This window comes from Sorex araneus, chromosome 3 (assembly GCF_027595985.1).
Source record: "Sorex araneus isolate mSorAra2 chromosome 3, mSorAra2.pri, whole genome shotgun sequence".
In the NCBI taxonomy this organism is placed as follows: domain Eukaryota; kingdom Metazoa; phylum Chordata; class Mammalia; order Eulipotyphla; family Soricidae; genus Sorex; species Sorex araneus.
This window is the reverse complement of record NC_073304.1, coordinates 25364891-25389577: the sequence shown is the minus strand read 5'-3', so window position 1 is coordinate 25389577 and position 24687 is coordinate 25364891. Positions and strand designations below refer to the sequence as shown.

Sequence of the window (24687 nt, the reverse complement as noted above, 5' to 3'; positions counted from 1 at the left end):
AGACAGCACTGACTTCCAACCCCGAGAGATCTCCCTTTCACGTGCTCCCTCGAGCACCAGGTGAATAGATTCCCTTTGCCTCTTGCTCGCCTCGGGGATTCCAGGGCACCGCGCACGCGCATGCCGGCAGGCTGGGAGGGCCCGTCCACTGACCTCTCTCCTTCTGTCCCTCCCCTCTAGGCAATCTTCGGCAGCCAGGCGCTGTCTAACGCCAGCTTATGGACAGCTAACACAGGTGCAGGCTGCAGAATTTCAAGTGCCACCTCCAGTGGCCAGAAACCCACCACCCTGCCACAAAAAATGGTGCCACCACCAGGTTCTTCTTCCCTCGTCCCCAAGCCCCCACCCAGTCACAAACAAGCCCTCAAAAAGGCAGCATCCCAGAGGACTTCCAAGTAAGTGTCTGTTCATCGTCTTCTTGCTATTCTTCTGCGTTTTCTTCCCGGCAGCTGGGCCAGATCCGCCCGCCGCAGACGGGCGCATGGAGGGCTGGGGAGGGGGCCGAGGCAGCTCTGCCTCCCCGTCTGGTTGCTCCTGAGCCAGCAGGGAGGCCCAGCCATGTGGGGAGCAGCACGGGGGGCGGGGGGCACTGCCTCTGCTCCGTTGGGCCCCCTGCATTCGGAGGAGAGGGGCTGACTCACTCCTGGCGAAAGCCCCCCGGAATGATAGGGCAGAGGGTGGGGCGCCGGCCTTGCAGAACCACGGCCAACCCAGGTGTGGTTTCCGGCATCCCAGACGGTCCCCGAGCACGGCCAGGAGTAATCCCTGCGCACTGCCAGGGGTGCGTGTGTCCCCTCCTCCCTCAGAAAATAAAAATAGAAAAAGTGCCCATCTCACAGTGCCCCAGAGCACGGGGCCTGGAGCCTCGAACCGCATCCTCCCGGATGGGTCTGTTCCTGGTGGTTCTGCAGAACCAGGCGTGTTCGGTTTCCTGCAAAGGGCAGGACCGTGCCCTCCGCCGTCTGCTCTCCTTCGGGCGCCTGCGTGGGAAGTGGCAGGACTGGGGCGGAGTTGCGGAGGTGGGCTCCTTCGGCTTGGGTTAGCGGACTCTACCGCACCAGCGTCTCTTGAGACCTTTCAGAGTTGACCTCTCTGGCTTCAAAAACACTTCTCCATGCTTGCATCAGGCTTGCAGGGATCGGGCCTCCTGGCCGCCTCCAGCCGTGTTTCAGCCACTCGACCAGAAACCCAGAAACGGGAGCAGTGAAGGGTATTGATCATTTCCCACTTAAAAGTGATAAACTTTGGGGCTACAGAGATAGTACTGAGGACTTGAGTGCGACTGACCCAAGTTCAATCCCCGGCATTCCATGTGGTCCCCTGAGCACCACCAGGATTGATTCCTGAATGCAGAGATAGGAGTAATCCCTGAGTATCACCAGGTGTGGCCCAAAAACAAACCAAAAAGATTCTCCGAGTATCACCCAATAGCCTGACATCCAGCGGAGATTTGTGCATTTCCCCTGCTCTGAGTAGGGCTCCTCGTTCATTCTGCCCTTCACAAAACCCATCTGATTCCTGAGGAAGCCCTCAGGCAGCAAAAGCAGTGGCTTATTTTCTTCTTGGGTGGCAAGTCAATTTCTGGCTGCAGGGTGAAATCAGTCCCTCTGACCTTAATTCCGTTGCCGTGATTCATTTATCCCACAGATAGTTACATGGGGCCTACTACGTGCCAGCCACCAGGAGAAACAGGTGACAGGCTGGCTGAATAGCTTGCAAGAATTCTCTGCCGTGGTGGTAGTCGGGGTGGGGGGGTAAGGGGGCTGCAACTCGGAATCAGGCCAGTAACACAATAGAAAGACCCAGGAGCTCACTCCAGCTGAGTTCAGCTACTCCAGCAAGAGTAGAGAGCACTGTTTGGGGGAAGCCTCTGTAAACCAGACGGCGGCTGCTGACGTCATCGCTTGGCCTCAGTTTCCTCTTTTGTGAAATGGGGGTGATAATCGGGCCTAGGCGCTAAATTGTAGCCACACTCACACCTGCAAGGAGTGAGGCCTCGTACGTGGGACACTCCGCCCGCCCTCAGCGTGTCAGCAGTGGCCTCTCGCTCTGGGCCACTGTTAGGAAGTCGGGGAGGCGAGACAGGTGTGGACGCGTCTCTGTGTCCCCGTGTGCGGGTGCTGTCGTCGTTCCCAGTCCCCCGAGGTTCGTGCTGGTTCTCGGAGGCTCCAAGGCTCCCCACGCAGATGCGGGGCCCGGCAGAGAAGACCACCCCCCTCCCTGCCCCGGGCGCACGCCGCCAGCACGCTCCGGCCTCCGAGGTGGAGTTGCAGCTCAGTGGGCAGACTTCACTGGGCTGCATTTTTGTGGTTTCTGTGCTCTGACAGGCAGGAGTGTGGGAAAACCGGAAACAGCTCAGCACCAAAAATGCACAGAAGGGGGGAAAAAAACAAGATTTCTTCAGAATTTAAGAAATATAATCCAAGTATCAAAAGGCATGCTGTGAGGCGCTGTTCCAGGAAATAGTTTCCAGTTTGCCTTTAAAACCCTAGCACAAGTCCGTGAAGCCAAGTGAGCTTGCACCAGCGGACGCGCGAACAGCATCTCTGTAGAGGGAACGTGGACCTGTGAAGCCGGGGCGTTGGGAGCGGATCTCACTGTTCCTAATATTCTCCTGACTCCGAGGAAAAAGAATAGCATTGTTTTAATCTGAACTGGCTCTATGACTAGTTCGTTCTCTGAAGTTTCCAGATAAAGTTCTATTTTTTTTTAATTAATTTCAGATTTACAGGGGGGGAAAAAAACCACTGAAGATGGTATAAAAATATTTAGACCAAATTTTCCCAACTGTTAACAGCCGAGTCATTAACAACTTCTGTTGCCATGATATACCAAGGATATACTGCATTAGGGGGACCAGAGCAGTGGTACAGCGAGTAAGGTGCTTGCCTTTCACACGGCTGACCCGAGTTCAGTCCCCGCAGCCCGTATGGTCCCCCGAGCCTGCCAGGAGTGATTCCTGAGCACAGAGTAACCCAAGAGTAACCCCTGAGTGTCTCCAGGTGTGGCCCCCAAACAATAACAGCAGCAAAAAGAATATGCCGCACTCGAAAGCTGTTCTTGGCACATGACTCCAGAGCAGACTCTTCATGGTCACGGACACCAGGATCCTGGGAATTGGTCGATACGGATTGGGTAATTAGTTCTTATTCCTCTCCAGCCTCACAAGGTGCCAAACACTCATGTGATGCTGTTTTCTATTTTAAAGTGGGGAGAAATGGTGCCTGGTTGGGTTGCCAAGGGGAAGAAGCGACTTAATGCAGGCCAAGCACAGGGTCACTGCCTGCCGGGGAGCACGTGCTCAGTCAGCACCAGGTCTTCTGGCCGACGATCAGGTGGCGTGTTGGGACATTTTCATTTTTCCACTTTCACCCTTCGGATGAGTTGCTTCACTTGCTGGGCGCTGAATGTGTCTTTCCTCCCACACTGGGTCAGAGAGTTCGGGAACCCTCGGTTATGACGAGGGAGACTGAGTCATGCTCAGGAACGCCGCTGGCACCCCGGGAGATGCAGCAAGTGGGGATCAGTAACGAGCTCTGGCCCGTGCCATGCCTCTGTTTGGGGGTGGAGCCGCGGACCTCCCCTGGCACAGAAGCTGGCGTTGGGGAACGGTAGAAGCCGTTTGCGTGTCCTTGAGGGATTGAGTTTGGGGAACAGTAAGTCAGGAGAGATGGACCGTCGTTTGGAGTGGGTGCAGGCGTTGCTGAACATCAGGGGGCCGTGGAGGCCTACTGCATCCTGCTCCGATGCACGTCACTTTCCCTCCGAAGGCTCCAGTTTCCCATCTCTAAAGCAAAAACCACCGTCCCCACGGAATAATTAACCAAAATAGTTTGTTCTCTGTCTAGTCTATTGAAGGCTTTTCTTTCCTTTTCTTTTTTATTTTTTTTATGGGCACATTTCTTTTTCAATCCTGATGCTTTACAGCCACTTTCCCCACACACTCCCTTCTTGCCCTGAGCACTTCTTTGCAATCATTCTCAAATTCGTGTATTTCCTTCAGTGAAATCTCATCTATCAATTTTATGAAGGGAATGATTTAGGATTGTTTTTACCTTTCCCACAGCGCCAGTAGCCTGCCTTGATTTTCCTTTCTAACGTTTGCAACACTTCATAATTTAGGGCCCGCTGCCGATCCCCCTCTCACAACTATTTGTGGTATTTCTCTGAACCGCTCGGCTGCACCCCGGAGGAGGACAGCCTCGGAGACGCTCCGCGCATGGGAGCTCTCGCTTCTGGTCAATGACTCCAAACCGCACTCTCCAGGAAAGAGGAAGAAAGGACCCTGAGGTTCAGGCTTGCCGGGGACAAGAGTCACACTCACAGTCTCGGAATGCGTTTAGAAGGGCAGGGGGCAGAGCCGTGCGTGGGCCTTCGCTGGAGAAAGAAACCTGCTAGACAGCTCCAGACTTCGCTGAAGTGCTTCTCTGGAAAAGGCAGGCTGGGCTCACCTTCCCTTGGGCAGGTTCTAGGCCGTTCTGGGCCGTGGAGGTGCTGGTGACTGCTGGTCCTGTCAGCACCCAAGACAGTGCTGCTTGAGCCTGGGGGCAGTGGAGGCAGGTGCGTGGCAGCACCAAGCCCCAGTCGGTGTGACTGACTCTCGTCAGTGGCAGTGGTAGGATGGAAGGCACTCAGCGGTCGGGGCAGGAAAATACTTAAGGAAGGGTCAGGGGGTTAGGGTGGGGTGGGGGGGCCGAGGAATGGGGATTTGTTCTTTTTCTGGGTTTGTTTTGGGGGGCCACACACTGGCCCTGTTCAGGGTTTACTCTGTGCTCAGGGATCATTCCTGGCACGGCTAAAGGGACCATATGCAATGCTGGCACTTGAACCCAGCTCAGACATATGCCAAGGCACCCTGCCCACTGTACTATCTCTCCTGCCCCAGGGCCAGGATAGTAAAATGATACATGAAAACAGCTACCGTAGGCAAAAACCAAGAATACCTCATCATCATCATCATCCCATTGATTGTCGATTTTCGAGCGGTCTCAGTACTATCTCCATTCATCCTAGCCCTGAGATTTTAGAAGCCTCTCTTTACTCATCCTTTCCAATGGTGCCGCATTTTCCAGTGCCGCATCCTTTGCAATGGTGCCCTGACCTCTTTCAAAGTCGGGAAATCTAGCTAGAATATCTAGATCCAAAGAATTGAGGGTTGCAATAGAAATAGTGGCTCAGGGCTCTGATAGGGTTTTCTTTAGGTTCTCTATGGATTAAGATTTCTTATATCAAGCTTCTTGAGTGATCTTAAGTTTTTTTGGCTCCCTGCAATATACTAATGGGCCAACTGATGCCAAATATCTCTAGACCATATCGCAAAATTAAAGAGCCAAAGATAGTAGAAAGAGTCAGGCACTTGCCTGACCTGTAGCTGAACCCATTTCAATCTCTGGAACTGCATATGGTCCCCTGAGCACCACCAGGCATGATCCCTGAGCACTGAGCTAGGAGTAGCCTCTGAGTACTGCTGGGTGTGGCTCCCAACCCACACCCCCAATAAAAACAAAACTCTTCAAAAATGACCTGTCATTAGCTTGGTTCAGTAACAAAAGTTGGTTATCAGGATTATATTCAGGATTTCATACGTGGAAAGTAAATACTCTGGGATGTGGCACCATAATAGAATATATGTCCTGTGTGTATGGGGCTCAGCATTTGATTCCAACCTGCAAAGTAAAGAAAATTTTTATATAATAAAAATCCTGATGCCCAAAGAAATAGTGCAGTTGGTAGGGCACTTGCGTTGTACACGGGTTCTATTCCCAGCACCACACATGGTCCCCTCAGCCCCACCAGAGAGATCAGGAGTGATCGCTGAGCACAGAACCAGGAGTAAGCCCTGAGCACTGCCAGGTATGACCAAAAAGCAAACAGACAAAAATCCCGTTGAACCTTCAATCACTAACATGTTGGGATATTAGCTTTCTGTTATTGTGTTATAACCTGATGCATGCATGCCATTAGGTCAGAATGAGTAATGATTAACTTAGCAGTGCTTTTGCTTTAAACACATGAGCCGTTAAAGTGAGGCAAAGTGATCTGGAGCTTTAACTGTCCAGTTGCAGGCTCTTCCCCGCCCCTCTTGCTGCTCTTATCCTGCGCCTGGGGTCACACATCTGCATCCCAGTGCCTGTGCCCCTGTTGTGATGCTCACCGGGGGTCGCCCTGGGTGGCGGTGTGCCAGAGACCACCTGGGATGTGGCTCCGTAGTAGAATATATGCCCTGTGTGTGTGAGGCCCAGGGTCGCCCTCAGCAGTGTGAGCTGGTGCCAGGGCTCGAACTCGTGGCCCTTCTGCTGTCAGCTGGTGTTCCACCAGTAAACCATTCCCAGGCCCCTAACCTGGGTTCTGGATGTGAGTGTAGAAGGTGCCCTGTATAGGTTAACCGCCTTCTCTCAGCCTGTCTGCCTTTCATTCCACGTTCATTCCAGGAACTGTGATGGGATCTGGGACATGTCCTTTGTGAAGCATAGGGTTTTCTAGATTGTGGATTTCTGTAGTATGTAGTCATGGGATTTCAGTCCTGAAGCATCTAGAACAGAGGTGTGGCGCAGGATGTAAGCATATCGGCATCATACATAGGACAGGATTCTAGACATCCCTGCGTCCCAGAATATTCCCTTTTTTTGTGTGGAGTGTGGGAGTTATGGGGATGACGGGCCATGCTCCGCTCTGCTCAGGACCTACTCCTGGCTCTGCCGTCAGGACCATGCCTGGCAGTGCCAGGGAGACCAGATAGGATGCCAGGGATTGAACCCAGGTCAGTCGTGTGCTAGGCAAGTGCCCTACCTGTGTACCATCTCACCAATTCCTCCAAACATGTTCCTTCTTATCCCCGCCTGCTGGGATGTTTGAGTGGTTGTACAAAAGAGTATTATAACTGCTGGGTATTTCTGCCCTCGCTTCCTTTTTACTTACTATTGAAGTCTGTAAAGCCCTGTTTAGAAGACGGGATGGGAACTTAAGCCAGCTTTTGAAAGATGGCCTGAGCACGCCGGAAGTTAGTGTTGGTGAGGGCATGGAGAAACGGGAGTCATGTGCATTGTTGGTGGCCATGTAAATCAGTACAACCACTATAGAAAACAGCTGCAGGGTCCTCGGAGACTAAAAGCAGATATGCCGTGTGGTACATCAGCCCTACTTCTGAAACCCTCCAGGTTTCATATCCAGAGGCAGGAGCACAGGATATTGAAGAAAAGTCTGCACTTTTATGTTCATTGCAGAATTATTTACAGTAGTCAAGATATGGAGGTAATCTATCAGCGAGTGAATGGATAAAGATGCGTCTATGTTCTGGAATATTACTCAGCCCAGAGAAAGAAGGAAATCCTGCCACGAGCAATAAAGTGGTTGAACTTTGAGGACATTGCACTGAGTGAAGCAAGCCAGCCAGAGAGAGGCAGGCTCTGCATGGTGTCACTTAAGGAGGAAGCTCATTTAAAATCTCAAGTCACCAGCACCTGAGTAACCTCAGAGAGCCAGCCCTGTGTAACCTCAGAGAGCCAGCACCTGAGTAACCTCAGAGAGCCAGCACCTGTGTAACCTCCGAGAGCCAGCCCTGTGTAACCTCAGAGAGCCAGCACCTGAGTAACCTCAGAGAGCCAGCCCTGTGTAACCTCAGAGAGTCAGCCCTGTGTAACCTCAGAGAGCCAGCCCTGTGTAACCTCAGAGAGCCAGCACCAGAGTAACCTCAGAGAGCCAGCACCTGAGTAACCTCAGAGAGCCAGCCCTGTGTAACCTCAGAGAGCCAGCCCTGTGTAACCTCAGAGAGCCAACCCTGTGCAACCTCCGAGAGCCAGCACTGTGTAACCTCAGAGAGCCAGCACCTGAGTAACCTCAGAGAGCCAGCACCTGAGTAACCTCAGAGAGCCAGCCCTGTGTAACCTCAGAGAGCCAGCCCTGTGTAACCTCAGAGAGCCAGCCCTGTGTAACCTCAGAGAGCCAGCCCTGTGTAACCTCAGAGAGCCAGCCCTGTGTAACCTCAGAGAGCCAGCCCTGTGTAACCTCAGAGAGCCAGCCCTGTGCAACCTCCGAGAGCCAGCCCTGTGTAACCTCAGAGAGCCAGCACCTGTGTAACCTCAGAGAGCCAGCACCTGAGTAACCTCAGAGAGCCAGCCCTGTGTAACCTCAGAGAGCCAGCCCTGTGTAACCTCAGAGAGCCAGCCCTGTGTAACCTCAGAGAGCCAGCCCTGTGTAACCTCAGAGAGCCAGCCCTGTGTAACCTCAGAGAGCCAGCCCTGTGTAACCTCAGAGAGCCAGCCCTGTGTAACCTCAGAGAGCCAGCACCTGTGTAACCTCAGAGAGCCAGCACCTGAGTAACCTCAGAGAGCCAGCCCTGTGTAACCTCAGAGAGCCAGCCCTGTGTAACCTCAGAGAGCCAGCCCTGTGTAACCTCAGAGAGCCAGCACCTGAGTAACCTCAGAGAGCCAGCCCTGTGTAACCTCAGAGAGCCAGCCCTGTGTAACCTCAGAGAGCCAGCCCTGTGTAACCTCAGAGAGCCAGCCCTGTGTAACCTCAGAGAGCCAGCCCTGTGTAACCTCAGAGAGCCAGCACCAGAGTAACCTCAGAGAGCCAGCACCTGAGTAACCTCAGAGAGCCAGCACCTGAGTAACCTCAGAGAGCCAGCACCTGTGTAACCTCAGAGAGCCAGCCCTGTGTAACCTCAGAGAGCCAACCCTGTGCAACCTCCGAGAGCCAGCACTGTGTAACCTCAGAGAGCCAGCACCTGAGTAACCTCAGAGAGCCAGCCCTGCGTAACCTCAGAGAGCCAGCCCTGTGTAACCTCAGAGAGCCAACCCTGTGCAACCTCCGAGAGCCAGCACTGTGTAACCTCAGAGAGCCAGCACCTGAGTAACCTCAGAGAGCCAGCACCTGAGTAACCTCAGAGAGCCAGCACTGTGTAACCTCAGAGAGCCAGCACCAGAGTAACCTCAGAGAGCCAGCACCTGAGTAACCTCAGAGAGCCAACCCTGTGCAACCTCAGAGAGCCAGCACCTGAGTAACCTCAGAGAGCCAGCACTGTGTAACCTCAGAGAGCCAGCACCTGTGTAACCTCAGAGAGCCAGCCCTGTGTAACCTCAGAGAGCCAGCCCTGTGTAAACTCAGAGAGCCAGCACCTGAGTAACCTCAGAGAGCCAGCACCTGAGTAACCTCAGAGAGCCAGCACCTGTGTAACCTCAGAGAGCCAACCCTGTGCAACCTCCGAGAGCCAGCACCTGTGCAACCTCCGAGAGCCAGCACCTGAGTAACCTCAGAGAGCCAGCCCTGCACAACCTCAGAGAGCCAGCACTGTGTAACCTCAGAGAGCCAGCCCTGTGTAACCTCAGAGAGCCAGCCCTGTGTAACCTCAGAGAGCCAGCACCGGCACAACCTTAAAAAGTTATTTTGATGTGGTTGGAGGTCATGTGGGGGAAGGGTGATGCAGGCCGAATACAGACTAGAGACTGAACACAATGGCCACTCAACACCTTTATTGCAAGCCACAACACCTAATCAGAGAGAGAGAACAAAGGGGAATTCCCTGCCATAGTGGCAGGGTGGGGTGGGGGGAGACGGGACTGGGGAGGGGGGAGGGATGTTGGGTTTACTGGTGGTGGAGAATGGGCACTGGTGAAGGGATGGGTTATCGAACTTTGTATGGGGGAAACATGAGCACAAAGATGTATAAATCTGTAACTGTACCCTCACGATGACTCTCTAATTAAAAATAAACTAATAAAAAAAATAAAAAATAAATAAAATCTCAAGTCAATAACTTAGCATAAGTTAAGTCCTAGAAATGGAAAAGTGGTGGCCAGGGCCTGGGAAGTGGTATAAAGGTACTACATTTTCATAATCAGACATATCAGATAAGAAGGTCTAGTATGAAACATGGGAATTGTGGTTGATAGAAAAGAGGAGCCTGCACGGCAGAGCCTGACAAGCTACCCGTGACATATTCGATTTGCCAAAAACAGTAACAGTAACAACAATGTGCTTTTCATGTTCCTGGAGCAAACAGACACCATTGGGCTACACTAGCACGTGCCAGGGATGAACGAAGACGTTACTGGTGCCCGCTCGAGCAGTCATTGAACAACGGGATGACACTGACAGTAACAGTGAACTAAGAGGTGTTCTTGAAATGAACTAAGAGTAGAACTTAAACGTGCTACACACAAAACTGTGTGAAATGATGGTGTGTTACTAGACAGGGGGATCCTTTCAGTGTATTCATGCATCAGAATCATCTTAGTGCAAAGACCCTTAAGTTTTGGGTTTTTTTTTAAACTTATTCCATTCCATACTGTTTGCTCCAATAGAACTTAAAGGAATAGCAAATAGAATTGTCAGGGAAAAAAGGTAATAAAAGTAAATTTCTCATGATCAATTGCTATGTTTCTAGCCTTTCTTAATGGAGTAGAGGGTAACCTTTTGCACCGTTAGTGAGTGCCTTGCTCAATACCACGTGATGGGAAGCTTCTCCTGTCCTCTACAGGAGCTCTTTTCATGCTTCTTGCAAAACTGAGTTTAAGGCCATGAATTCCCTAAGCTGTTGCCCGTCCATGCAGCTCTGTGTAGTTCCTTCAGATATGAGTGATAGTCTAGCTGGATAGAGTATTCTTGGTTAGGCGTTCATCTCATTAAGTTTTTATACTATGTCCTTGCATATTCTTCTGGGTTATGGTCTCATTTGACACATCGGCTGTATATCTTAGGGACTTTTGTTTGGGTATAAGTTCCTTTTTTGATTTTGCTGCTTTCAATATTCTGTCTCTATGTTTGGATTTTTTCATTTTGAGAGTAATGTGTCTTGAAGTTTCCTACCTGGATCTGTTTTTCACGGGGACCCCTGAGGCCTCCTGGACCTCAGTGCCTATAATCCTCAACTCTGGGAAATTCTTATCAATGATTTCTTTTTGTTTTTATTTTTAAATTTTATTTTCATAAGGCTGTTCACATTAATTGATTACATTCAATATTTCAACACCAATCCCACCACCATTACACCTTCCCACACCATTATTTCGAATTTTTTCCACCACCATTCAGGCCTGCCTGCCACAGGTAGATGCTAGATCATTTATTTTCTACTGCATCTTATGAATATCATGAGAGATCGCACGGCCACTAAAGCAGCCGTGTGTGCTCCTGGAATTCTAAAATTGTAAATGGTTGGGGTCCAGAGACATCTCTGTAGGGAGCTAATCCATTTTGAGATTCATTTGGGAGTCCTTAACGCACCGAAATGTCAGTTTGTGGACGTGACCACCAGGACCCATAAGGACTGGAGAGACGGGAAGAGGCGGCCCATCCCCGCCACTGCCATGTGGCTGGAGTCTTCAGTCTCTGGTCCCACATACCTGGGTTTTTCTTCTGGAATCTTGTGGCCACCGGGGCTCCATCTGGAGTGGGCAAGGAGGGCACATCCACTCCATCTGTGGTGCCCCGGTGAAATCGGCTCAGTACGGGGTCCGGAGAAATCTCCGGTGAGCTGCTGTCTTCCGGGATTCACTGCTGAGTCTCTCTCAATGATTTCTTTAACTGCTGTTCATCACGTTTGCCTTCCTGTTCTTCAGGGACTCCAGTGATCTTTATATTGTTCCTCCTGACTCATCCATAGGTCTCTGGTATGCTGCTCATTTCTTTTCAGACTATTTTCTACCTCCTGAAGTTTGCTCGCTATTTCCTCCTCCTCATCTTGGAGCGCTTTGATCTTTTGCTCAGCTGTTGTTATTCTGCTGTTCAGAGCTTCTATTGACTTTTATAGAATCTACCGTGCTCTTCATTAATGTCATTTCTAACTAGTTCTTTTCATTTCAACTCTCATTCTTGTGCGTTGCCAACTCCCTGTGCCACCATTTATTTGCGGTCATGGAAACAGCCTCCTCATAGTGTCACTGAAGACACTGTCAGAGGGCTTATTGGTGTCATGTCTTTGGTGAAAATGTTCTTACGCATTGAGCACAGTGGGCTTCTACGCGTTTCCCCTCCTTGGTTTTCTAGTGTTCTTGCTGGGCTAGGGGCAAGTTTTTTTTTTCAGTTAACCCCTTGAAGATGGTGAGGGATTCTACTGAAGTTTCTTCTCTGTGTTCTCTGTCTGTCCTCACAGAATGATAGGAGGAATGACTGAGCAGCGTGTAATTTGTCTGGTCAGTCTGCCGCCTGACCTCCTGGCAGCCGTGTGGTGTGGGCCCGTAATGGGCTGAAGGTCGCGTGTGTGTGCCTCCCTTCACTGGGCTAGGCTCCGTGCTGGTGGGTAGAGGCAAGACGCACCTGGGTGATGGAGCAGTGAACAGCAGATGCCTTCTGGGGTTGTTGTTTTGGGTTTATGGGTTTATTTTTTTAAATGTCAGTATAACCACCATAAAGCTGAAAATGTATGGAAAAAAGTAATTGCTGGGGCCAGAACAACAGTACAACAGATACAGCATTTTTCTTGCACATGGCTGACCTGGGTTCGATCCCCAGCACTCCATAAGATCCACCAAGCACCACTAGGAGTAACCCCTGAGCACTGCCAGGCATGGCGCCCTCCACCCCGCCCTGGCCCCCCCAAAAAAAAGTAATTGCACACATCAAAACACTTGAAATGAGTCAAAGATGTACTAAAAGGCAAGCTTGTAATCTTAGTTCTTTTCATTGTTAAGATGTTAGAAGATTGAAGATTCCAACAGCAGCTTGGTGCTGGTCCACTGGCTTCAGCTAATTGTCATGTAAAATCGAAAGGATGCCAGGACTAAGTTTGTGACTCAGAGTTGGAGGGCTTTCCTCTGTGTGAGAGGCACTGGGTTCCATCCCCGCACTGCAAACTCAAACAAAAAATAAGCATCATGAGCTCAGGAGTAAAGAGTGCTTTGCTGGATGGTTGAGGAAGAGAGCTTTCCTATCTGTAGCCGACAGGGAGGGGGATGAGCAGGGAATATGCATGCCACATAGTTGTCATACCTGAACTACGCTTTCATCTTTGGAAAGTAGGAAAGGGTCAGTAAAACAAAGTTAAGAAAACAGATCAAAGGAAGTCAAGAAGAGGGGCAATATAAAAGCAAATGATAAAAGTCATTAAATTCGAAACTTTATTGAGTCTGGGTAAAGGAAAGAGAAAGTCAACACCATTCTGGCAGAAAAATAAGAAAATAAAGGAAAAGGTGTGAAACGTAGAACTAAAAGAGATTAAGAAATTCTAAGAGGGGCTGGAGTGATAGCACAGCGGGTAGGGCGTTTGCCTTGCATGCGGCCGAACCGGGTCCAAACCCCAACATCCCGTATGGTCCCCCAAGCACCGCCAGGAGTCATTCCTGAGTGCAGAGCCAGGAGTAACCCCTGTGCATCGCTGGGTGTGACCCAAAAACCAAAAAAAAAAAAAAATCTAAGAAACTGAACAGTTATATGCTACTAAACTTTTTAAATACCAGATAAAAGATAATGTTTTGGAAGATATAAAACATCTAAATTTGTTCTTGAAAGGAAAAAAGCAGTCTACACAAGCAGAACAAGGTGGAATTTTACACTGTTCAGTTGATTCAGTTTTTTAAAGAAATAGATTCCAGGGGCCAAAGTGATAGTACAGGAGGTAGGGCACTTGCCTTGCACGCAGTTGACCCAAGTTTGATCATTAACACTGCACATGGTCTCCAGAGCACTGCCAAATGCAGGCTCTGAGGGCAGAGCCAGGGGTAAGCCCTGAGCACTGCCAGGTGTGTCCCAAAGCCTAAGAAAGGAAAAGAGATGGAGAAATAAATAGGCTCCTCGAACGGACTGAACACACATTTCAGAATTTCATCACTGAGATCTTTGTTTCGTATTGTTTTGTTTTGTAGGTGAGCCCTTAGCATTAGCCGATGGTCAGGGCTTACTCCTGGCTCTGCATTCAGGGGTCACTCCTGGCAGGTTCAGAGTACCCTGGGGGGGGCGCCAGAGATCAAAACCAAGTTGGTGACGTGCGGGGCAAGCACTGCGCCTGCCATCCTGTCCCTCTGGCCCCTCTCGAGTTCTTTAGACTTGAGCCCTTGGAAGGCTTGCAGTGCCCGGTAAATTGAGTGAGAATCCCTTTCTTTGGCACATGTCCTCTCTCTGTCTCCAGCCTTCTCTTGGCTGCACTCCCCTGGCACAGTCCCTTCCCCCTGGCCCTGCCACGCCGAGCCCCCCGTGCGACTGTGTGCTTCCGTCATCCCCCTGCGCAGATGCACTTGGACTTCTGCCTCTTACTCAAGATCAGATTTTACTTTATCCTCAGTGCTTCCTGGGTCTATTCTTTTGTATGTGATCTATTCCCCATGAGTCTCTTTAGCAGACACCTTAACCCCACCCCACCTCTCTCTCTCTCTCTCTCTCTCTCTCTCTCTCTCTCTCTCTCTCTCTCTCTCTCTCTCTCTCTCTCACACACACACACACACACACACACACACATGCTCGCGCTCTCTCACTCTCACACTCTCGCTCTCATGTCACTCCAGATAGCCCCAGTGGACTCGGCACACCTGGGCCTGCTTCCGGAAGTGTTCCTCAGCCCCTGCGCCTGCTCCAGCATGTATTGATGACGAGCCCTCAGGAGATGTTGCTAGAGCAGGTGCTGGTAGCCCTGTCCCTTAGGTGCATCAAAGCGCCAGCGCCCTTGGGGTGGCGAATGCCAGTTCCCGCCGCCTCCTGTGTGCCCTGTGTCTGCAGCACTGTCACAAACCGTCTCAATTTCTGATTAACTCCGAAACCTTGGCTCCTTTCCTCGGTGGACTGTTACTCCACTGTCCCTCCAGGCTTCTGTTTTATTGGCTGTGAAATATTACACACACCGTTTCCAAACTTGTGCGTAATGTGTAAGATGTGATGAAGTCGAGGGCACCAAGCTTTCCCTGCCTGTTGGTGGTGCGGGGGTGACCGGTGCTGCAGCTGTCCAAGAAGTCAGAGTTTTGTTGTTCATACGTTGATGTTTACAAAGGTGACGTGGCTTCCGCTCGCAAGGCTCGGGGAAACCCAGACACTCCCCAGCTTCCCAGACTCAAGTCTCTGCAGTGCCGTTGAGGGCAGCGGCTTGGTTTCCAGGCAGAGGTGAGGTGAGGTGAGGGCCCGCTGACTCCCCGCCAGCTCCCTCTGCACGGTCACACCATAGCCCCCAACTCCGCCGCATGCAGCCGGAGAGAAACGCTGGGAGAAGCCGGCCCCCGGGATCTGGTAGCTTCAGTGCATCGAGACATCACCGTGCCCCTCAATATGTGAGGCTGCTCTGGCGCCTTTTCTGCGCACCCCCACAGCAGCTGCCAGGAGGTCGCTCCCGCCACTTCACGGGGCCTGCGGGAAGCCAGGATTCTTGGTGGAGTCCTGGTGCCCTGACCCCGCAGAAGTGGCCTGAGACACTGTCCCCGGGGCAGCCAGCACTGCCCTTTGCCTGCCAGCCGCCCTTCAAGCCAGTCTGCGCCGAGAGGCTGGCCCAGCCATCCCAAGCAGGGGCTGGAGGGTGGGGGGCTTCAGGGCCCCACCACAGCGTGCGGCTGAGGAGCGAATGGCCTCTCTGAAGTGCAGAACTTGGAGAGCGTGTGGCGGAGGTAGCAGAGGGACTCTGGAGAAACTGGCATCAAGCTGCACCACACAGCCAGTCTGCAGGACACACCAGCACCAAACTGGCATCAAGCTGCACCACACAGCCAGTCTGCAGAACACACCAGCACCAAAGTAAAGCCCCGGCATCAGTTCTGCTAGGAACGCTTCTTAGTTGCTTTCCTGTGGATCTTCATGTTCAAGAAAATACTCTGCTTTTCCTAAATGCCCTGCATGCAGATCATTCCTGGTGGTCTCAGGGGATCATATAGGATGCCAGGGATGGAAGCTGTGTCAGTCCCATTCAAGGCAAGTGTTTTACTTGCTGTACTGTCACTGTGGTCCCCCAAATGGCATCTTTTTAAAGGTCACCTCTCTCTCTCTCGCTCAAGGCTGCTTTAAGGTATCACATAGGAAGTAAAAACCTCGCAGTGGTGCAGGAGAGGTGGTACAGGATTTAAGGGACTTGCCTTGCAAGTGGCTGACCCTGGTTCAAGTCCCAGAACCACATCTTTCCCAGTCACCCCCTGCGGGTCAGGACAGGAGTAATAAGCCCTGAGCAGCATTGGGTGTGGCCCAAACCAACACAAACACAGCTGTGGTATAGCCGAAAGTGCTTTCAAAAATAGACTTACAACTTTACAAACCGTTGTTAAAAAGACAAGAGAGATTAAAATAAATGTGTTGATGTTTTATTTGAAAAGCTCCAAAAGGAGCAACATCCCAAGTCAATGAAAATTAAAAACAAAAAGGAAAAAAAATGTAGCAATTGCCTAAAACAGCTGGCAAAGAGGAAATGAGGAGAGAACAGGGCCTCAGAAGGTACTGCCGCCTTGTCGGGGCTGATGAAATATTTGTGGAAGGAAAGAATGAAATGCAACAACAACAACAACAACAACAAAAGACAAAAACAAATGAATCATGATCTCTGGAAAGACTCACTTATTTAAAAAAGAGAGAGGGAAGGATTGCGTGCAGAACTCTGGCGGGGAAAAGGAGTGTGCACACAGGTGTGGGAAGGAGGCCGTGCGGGGGGTGTTTTCAGGCAGAAGCCCGCGGACGCCAGTGGCATGGAAGTGGATTTCACCACACGTGACTTGAGCTGCCTTTGCAGTGAACCCACAGCAGTGATGTTCTCATCGTGACGGACTGGGAATCTGACCCCTGGCCTGGGCTCGTGACAGCATATATATATATATAATCCCTGAACTGAGCGGGAAAAGGAAGAGGGCCACTCCGCCCCGTGTGTGCGAAAGGCGTATCGCAAGCAGAGTCGCTGGAGAGTGGACCCTTGAGGAAGTGTCCACTACGAAAAATTAGAAGTCATTATCGTTTGATTCGTGTCGCGTTCCGTTCTTCAGTCCAACTTGCGTATCCTGGGCTTCCTCTTCTCCTGGGGGACTGAGAAATTGGTGGTCGCCAGTATTTTGTAGGAATGATTCCGTGGAGGGGGCCGGGGGGAGGGAGCTCCAGGGGCTGGAGCTCAGTGCTCCTGACATGCAGGAGCCCCTGAGCTGGACCCCCGACCCTGCACTGGGGGTGTGATCCTGGTGCCCCCAGAGCCGCACTGGGCCTGAGCAGCTCTCCACCACGCACAGGCCTCTCCCCACAGTGATCAAGTTTGGGGCGTATTTATTGGGGGAGCCCCAGTAATGCCAGAGTAGTGTCTGCCCTGGCCCTGGTTGGGCTCCCCTTCCTGACTCCGCTCCTGGGCATGCCCCACCGGTGGGTCCCTCCCGGGACAGCAAGTGCCCCTCTAGTGGGGTGGCGCAAACCCAAGGCAAATTCTTACTGAACCATTGAAATAGAAAACGGGTGCCTCAATGAGGCGGAAAACTTCGCAACGTGCCCGAACAGAAACAGTGCCGCACCGAATCCAGCACCCCCGCCCCGGGCGCAGTAATGGACAAAACAGATCTGACGAAAACCCTGCTCTCAGCAAAGTTTCCACGGGCCAGGTTAAAGGAAACGAAGATTCACAGGAAAGCACATCAGAAGCCTTTCCGGCAGAATGGGTCCTGGGGGTTCTGTTTCAGCTCATCAGAACCCTGCTGGCTGGTGCTGGCACTGTCCCAAAGGGGGCTGGGTCGTGTGGTCCCAATGCCAGTGGGATTCCTGGCCACGCCCCTTGACCCTCTTGTTTCCTCTAACTAGACATTCAAAGTAGAAGAAATGTTTCAAAATGGTATAACTGCAGGCAGTATTTCCGCTTCTGAAGACACTGTTGCACTGCTGACGCCCTTCTCTGAAAGGCCCAACAGATATTCTGCTTTTTTTTTTTTTAATTTAAGCACTGTGATTTCCAAAACTTTTCATAAGAGTTTCAAGCATTCAATGTCCCATCTCTAACTCACCACCAATGTCAGAGTCCCTCCACCAGTGACCCTCCCTCCCCCCACCCCCACCCACCTCCTTAGCAAACCCATTTTTATTTCAATTTACATATTAAAATTTGGGTCACATGGTTTCAGTAGTGTTGATGATTATAACTTTGATATGCATGGCTGACTCCCTTCCAAACCACTGAACTGTCCAGGAATATATCCTCACCAGTCGGCCTTCTCACACACACACACACACACACACACACACACACACACACACACACACACACACACACACACACACACACACACACACACACACACACACACACTGTTCTGCTTCTTCCTTGCTTTCTCATTTCCTGGGCCAAGGGCTTCCCATCATTTGATTCCTTCCACTCCCTTGTCGTGTCTCCTGCCTACCACAATTAGTGAGGAAATCCAGTATTTGTCTTTCTCCCTCTGACTTGCTTTGCTTGTTAACATGTTGCATCCAGGTTACGGCAAAGAACAAGATTTCATCTCCTCTCATGGCTGATTATATTCCAACTTCTTTATCCAGTCATCTGTTGTTGAACACTTGGGCTGTGTCCCCATCCTGGCCATTGCACTAAAAACCACAGTGACTCTAGGGAAGCGTTGTATCTTTTCGAGTTAATGCTTTTGTTTGGAGGCATGGGTGCCAGGAAGTGGAGTTGCTGGGTCATGCAGGAGAAGAGTTGCTCCTTCTCTCTCCAGGGCATAGGTTCAGTCCCCAGATCAGGCTCCCTCTGGGCCTCGGGAAAGAGGCAAGAGTCTGTGACTGCAGAAAGTGAATTGAATTCCGAGTTAGGATGTGGATATTTCATGTCTGAAGAAATTCTACTGGTGCTCACCTGAACCCATCATCAGGAAAAAGAAGTGCCTTTACTGAGAACTACTCATGGCATTAGAACGTCTCTGTTTCTTGCGTGTGTGTGTGTGTGTGTGTGTGTGTGTGGTACCGGGACCAGAGTCAGTCTCCCACGTGCAACGCGACCTACCACCCGCAACCAGGACCTTCCGATTTCTTGTTGGTGCATGACTGTATTTCTTGTTTTCGTTTTCTTGTATTTTCCTCTGCCCTTCCCTTTGTTACTGCAGTGAGTGGGGGGGGGTGGGTGGGGGGGGAGGGGGAGTGTCACACGCACACACTTGCTTCTGGTGTTTGTACACATGCCATGTGCAGATTCAACACTCTGTTGAGATACCAGAGGTTCCAGAGAGCAGAGCTGCAGAAGTCTGAGCACCTGTGGGGTGCACCGGGAAGCGGACTCGTGGGCTCAGTGCTCACACAGCAGACACTTCTGCCACTGAGCCCTCCCCAGAGTGCCTGCGGTGGCTTTAGATAATGACAGCCAGCCCAGAGAAGGTGAAGTCAGACAGTCTTCCACTCTCCACTTTTTCCATCACTTTTTTTTTTATTTTGTTTTGTTTGATGGACCACACTCAGCAGTGCTCAGGAATCACTCCTGGTGAGCTCAGGGGACCATGTGGGGTGCTGGGAATAGAACTCCGGTTGGTCACATACAAAATAAGCGCCTTGACCCCGTCTACAACTTTTCTGTCTCCTAGCCACTCATTCGTTCCATTTCTGGGCCACTTGGGAAACAGAGCGCCACCTCTGACACTCTCCTTAGGCTTGAACCCTTAACATTTGCGTGACGTAAAATTGGTGACACCTTTCTCTTCCCATCTTTGTGTTATTCCTCACCTCACAACTCTTGGCTACTTGTGTCGATCCACATGGCCACCTCGTCATTGCCCATTGGTGTCCGATCAGAGAAGAGCAGACTGGGGCCACACCAAACGCATGTCTGGCTTTACGCATCCCACCCTTGAGAGAGAAGGTCCAGTTTGTGCAGAGCAGCTCCTCCTGTTTGGTAGACCGTGCTCCCGGGAGACGGGGTGTGGTGCTCCTCCACTCGGCCTTCCCGCGAGCTCCTACAGGCCTTAGGTTTCACCCTCTTGCTTTTCTCGTTGATCGAAGCAGCAACGGCAGCTCTGCAGCTGAGGGGGCAGAGCTGTGTGTTAGATCGGGTCAGAGCCCACGACTCTCGGGAGAGGCCTCTCCTGAAGGATTTGCAGAGTCGCCTGGACTGTGAAACTTCTACTCTGTGGACTGCCGATTAGTTACCTTTTGACTTGAACCTGCTGTTACCTATTGGGTTCTGAACGTCTTGGGGTAGTGGCTCTCTAGTTCAGCTCGAATAGGCCACTAAATTAGATTCAAGGAGCCATTCAGTGTAGTATTTCTCTGTGTAGACAGGTGACCAGTGAGTCAGGATTATCGGTATCCCCCAGGAGAAATAACAGCACGAGGCACATGTTTATAGGGTCCTTAAATAAGACACCTTAATTAAGACTCTGGCATAGACCAGAGATGCCCTGTGGCCCTGTGTGCCAGGTCCTGCTCCGATGTTAAAGCACAGGGCCCGGCCCAGAGACAGCCCAGGGAAAGAGCACACACGCGCACATGCACGCATGCACACGCCACACACGACTTCCCGTGCATTATTCCATTCCTAAAATAAGGGACTTCCGGGAAGGCAGATGAGCACAGGACAGGTTAGCGAGTGCAAATCAACACACAGGCTCTTCATGAACGGTCTCCAAAGGTCTCGTCTAGGAATATATTTTCCCAAGGAAATGATGTTATCAGGGCAAAAGCTTATTTACGCATCATGGGTCTGAAGTTGTAAGAGCAGCACTAAACCATTTTTGTGGACCTTGTTTCCATGGAAAAACTCTTTCGGCGTTCCCCCTCAAATGGCTCAGGACACGTTCCCCCCTGTGCTGGGCAAGCGGAGACCCTGGGCTAGGACTCGGGATCTTGGGCAGGGTATGGCACCTGAAGGGTGCCGGCTCCGCTCGAGGGCTGTGACGGGCACTTGTGGGGTGGGGGGTGGGGGGTAAGTGAGAGAGGGCACGGCGCTGGGAGCCCTTGGACGAGGAGCAGGAGAAGGCCCAGTGGGCTGGGCGGCACGGGAGGCCCCCAGGAGGTGGCGGCTCCTGTTGAGAGAATCCCTCCATCGCCTGGCCTGGGCCCCTCACCCGCAGCCCATTGCTTGGTGCCGAACCGGCTCCAGACCTAAACATCTGGTCTTCCTGCTCCCCATTTAATTCCCCTGCTGACACCAGGCGGCCCCCGTGTGCTGCGCCCCTTCCCCACCCCCCTCTCTGACCCTGGGTAGGTTCTTTTGGTAGGGGGAGGGTAGGCCTCCCAAGTGGTTCTCCAGAGACCCAGGGGCTCCTTGCTACAGTGCTCAGCTAACCGAGCCATCATTCAGTGCTTGGCTTAATGTGGGACTGCTTGGGCCCTGCAGTGCTCGGGGCCTCCAGGGCTGCACCCACAGTGCTCGGGAGGCATATGGTGCCTGGGGTGGAACACGGCGCATGTCCTCACCCTGACCCTATACTTTCTCCCCGACCCCAGCAGTCTTAATGAGAATGAAAAAATAGAGCAACAGTGCTGGGAAGGGTCAGATTTGGTGTTGCAGAGCAAATACGGAAAGAACTGAGCGTATGGACAACGACGTCTTCATTTTCATTTTGTTTCAGGGCCACTCCCAACTAGCTCAGGGCTCATGAGTTACTTCCGGCGGGCTCGGGGATTGAACCTGGGTTGACCGCAAGCATATCCCCGACCCTCTGTACTACCACTTTGGCCCCCAGCTGGACTACTTGAAACCTCCCAGGTTAAAAAAAAAAAAATCCCATGTCAGGGAGCTGGAGCAGTAACCCAGCAGGAATGAGCAGAGCCAGGAATGAGCCCTGAGTGTCACTGGGTGTGGCCCCAAAGCAAAAACAAAACAATTTTTCACATCTCAGTGAAAAATCAAGATAGGTGTTGGAGTAATAGCACAGCGGGTAGGGCATTTGCCTTGAACGCAGCTGACCCGAGTTCGATTCCCAGCACCCCATATGGTCCCCGGAGCACCGCCAGGGCTAATTCCTGAGTGCAGAGCCAGGAGTAACCCCTGTGTGTTGCCAGGTGTGACCCAAAAAGCAAAAGAAAAAATAATCAAGATAGAGGGGCCACACAAGCATGTTTGTGAGGACCGTGGGTCATATTACTTCAAAAACCGTTGACCAGGGCCGAGGTCTGCGTGCAGGCTTTGCACGTGGCGGTCTGGGTTCGGCCCCTGACACTGCAGGATTCCCCCAGCTCCCCCCAGCGCCAAATCTGGAGTAGCATTCAGGCACTGCCATACCCGGCCCCCGAGACGTTTCCGAAACAGCTGAGGTGTGCGGTTGTAGCATCTCTGGACTCAGCCCGCAGGGAAGCAGAATCGTCTTATTCTTCAGGGCCAGCGTCTTACCAAGGCTGGCAGGCTGGGGGTTATTTTGGTTTGGTGGCTGCTCCCAGTGACGTGGTGCTCAGGGCCTGTCCCCGGCTCCCTGCTCAGAGGGTGCCCCTGACCCAGGGCCCGGGGATCGGCGCACGGACAGACGGACAGGAATCAAACCCCGACCTCCTGCGTGCAAAGCTCTCACTCCAGGTGGTCGCAGTGTCTCCCCACCCCCGACCCCGACCCCGGGTGATAGCTCTGGAGCCCCGTTTCCCAGCTGCCATCTTGGTCACGCAGTGGGAGCACTGCAGAGCTGGCCGTGTCAGTGGAGCCTCACGCCACCGACATGTCTCGGACGTGTGACTGGGGAGACTGCCCCAAGGATCCAGCCTCTTGGGCCTCCGAGACACCAGCACTGGCGGGGCGCCGTGCGCGATCATTCCCCTGCGCTCCCTGTGCTCGGCTCCCCGCGGGATCCCCCTCGGGGTCACTGGTGTCTGGGGGGTGTCGGGTACCTGCCTCCAAAGGGGTTCACTGCCCAGGCCCTTTGTGTTTGGCCCACTGCGTACCGGGGGCTGCGCCTACTGGCTCACTAAGTGGAAGTTGCTTGAATCCTTGGAGACGCCGGGCCTTCTCCGGGTGCCGGCGCGCCAGGCCCGCGCCTTCTTGAAGGTCCATCCCGGAGAGAGACGGACCGCACGCGCGTGGAAATGTGGGCCTGTCCCCCCACCAGATGGCACGTGAGCCAAGTCTTGCCGCCCAGTGGGGCTGTGAGGCCCTCCGGCCCCCAGCCCCTCTCTCAGCAGGTGCCAGAGGCTAAGCCCTGGAAGACCTGTTCTTCATTGGTTTTTTGTTTGTTTGTTTTTGGGGGTTTTTTTGGTTTTGTTTTTTTTTTTTTTTTTGCCCATCCCCAGGGCTGGGAACCCCTCCCCGGCTCATCTCTGTGCTCAAGGGCAGGGACCTGATCTGGGCTTCCTGCACTCGGAGCCAGCCTGCCCCGGAGTCCGGCCCTGGGCTCACCTGTCTGTCCCCTTGTGTTCCAGAGGCTCCTCGGCAGAAGCGCAGCTGAACGGTCTTCAGAGCAGCCTCGCCCCTGCCAGCTTCCCGCCCGGCACCAGCACCACAGGTGAGCGGTCACGCCGGCCTCCCGGGCGCCGCGGGGACGGAGCCTCGGGCCTTTCGATCTTCTGCCTGCAGAGACGGCGCCCTCTCCAGGAAGGACGCCGTCAGGCTGGGGGACCGGGGCCGGTGACCCTTTTTGGGGTTCCATTTTTCTTGAACCTCGAGTGGTTCAAATGGATGTCCGCGGGGGACAGTGGTTTTCTGGAACCACTCTGTTTAGGTCCCTGTGCCCCCGTCTGTGGGGCTGAGGCCTGCCCGCAGCACTGCCCGGTCCACGTCATCTCACGTGGAGTCGCTCCCCTCCTCATCACCGCAGGCCTGTGAGCTGGGGTTTCTCGGGGTTTCTCCAGGGCTCAAGGCTCAGGAAGTGGAGGGCCTGACCTCTGGAGGCAGAGCGGGGCTCTGGGGGCTAGCGGGACACATGCTGACCTCTGAGCCCACCCTCCAGGGAGAGTGTGCCACGTGTGGTAGCAAGTCCTGCAAGTGCACCGAGCAGGAGTTCAGTCCGGAGCCCAGGCAGTCGGGGAGGGGCTGAGCTGGGCACCAGGGCAGACACAGGGCGGCCGGGGCGGGTGCCACCTCGAGGGGCAGCTGACCACAGGGGCCGTGTTGGTTGGCTGGGTGCCTCACAGAGAGGAACTGGGGTATCCACCAAACCGACTCAATCCCGAGCACCCTGCTCCCCATTCTGCAAAGCCTCAGGCGGACCTGAAAGCGTCTCTAGCCTCACTCCGCTCCAGCTGGCCTGGGTGTTTTTGCGGGCGCGGGGGGGGGGGGGGTTGTAAGGGGAAGAAACCTCTAGGCGGAACCTGGGATGTGGACACGTCAGCCAGGAGTGGGGAGATGCAGGGCACAAGGAGTGTCAGGAAGAAGGAACGACTTTGGAAAAGGCGGGGGTGGGAGGGGGGGTGGAGGTATGTGAAATGTGTGGCGTTCTAGAACTTTCTGTGTCAGTATGGCCAGGGAGGAGGGCATGAACCAGGAGTGGCAAGAGAAGAGGCTACAGAGGTAACAAGGCCAGTTTATAAGCTGTAGGGGTGGAAAGGAGCCACCGAGGAGTTTGGTGGGGCGGGGAAGGGCAAGGGCAGGTTCAGATCATGCACCTGAAAGTGCTTTTGGGGTCTCGGGGAAGTCGGCTTCATTTGGCGGAGTCCGGAGTGGTACGCGCCTCCTGTGCTCATGTGGGGACTCCACGCAGGCGTGTGTCGGCTCTGGGGACCCCGAGGTCAGGCAGTCATATGCCACGAGCATGAAGATTCTGTTCTCCACTTAAGATCTGAGCACCTGTATTCTGGACCTATTTTGTGGGCACCCGCTTCCCCCCCACCCCGCACCCCACCCAAAGAATAACTAGGCCATGGTGGTTCTTGTTTATTTAGTTTTGTTTGGGGGGGCTACACCCAGCAGTGTTTAGGGGGTCC

General features: G+C 52.8%; 1 protein-coding gene across 10 annotated transcripts in view; it reads left to right on the top strand.

Moving 5' to 3' along the window:
- The window catches only part of TTLL5 (tubulin tyrosine ligase like 5), a 276403-nt gene that overhangs the window by 215953 nt on the left and 35763 nt on the right, over window positions 1–24687 (top strand). For 9 of the 10 annotated variants that reach the window (XM_055131147.1, XM_055131139.1, XM_055131146.1 and 6 more), the window contains 2 exons: window positions 181–395; window positions 23188–23270. In XM_055131147.1, coding sequence (XP_054987122.1) covers window positions 181–395; window positions 23188–23270 — 298 coding nt within the window. The remainder of the gene's footprint in view (window positions 1–180; window positions 396–23187; window positions 23271–24687) is intronic. The other variant, XM_055131142.1, reaches the window with a different exon arrangement.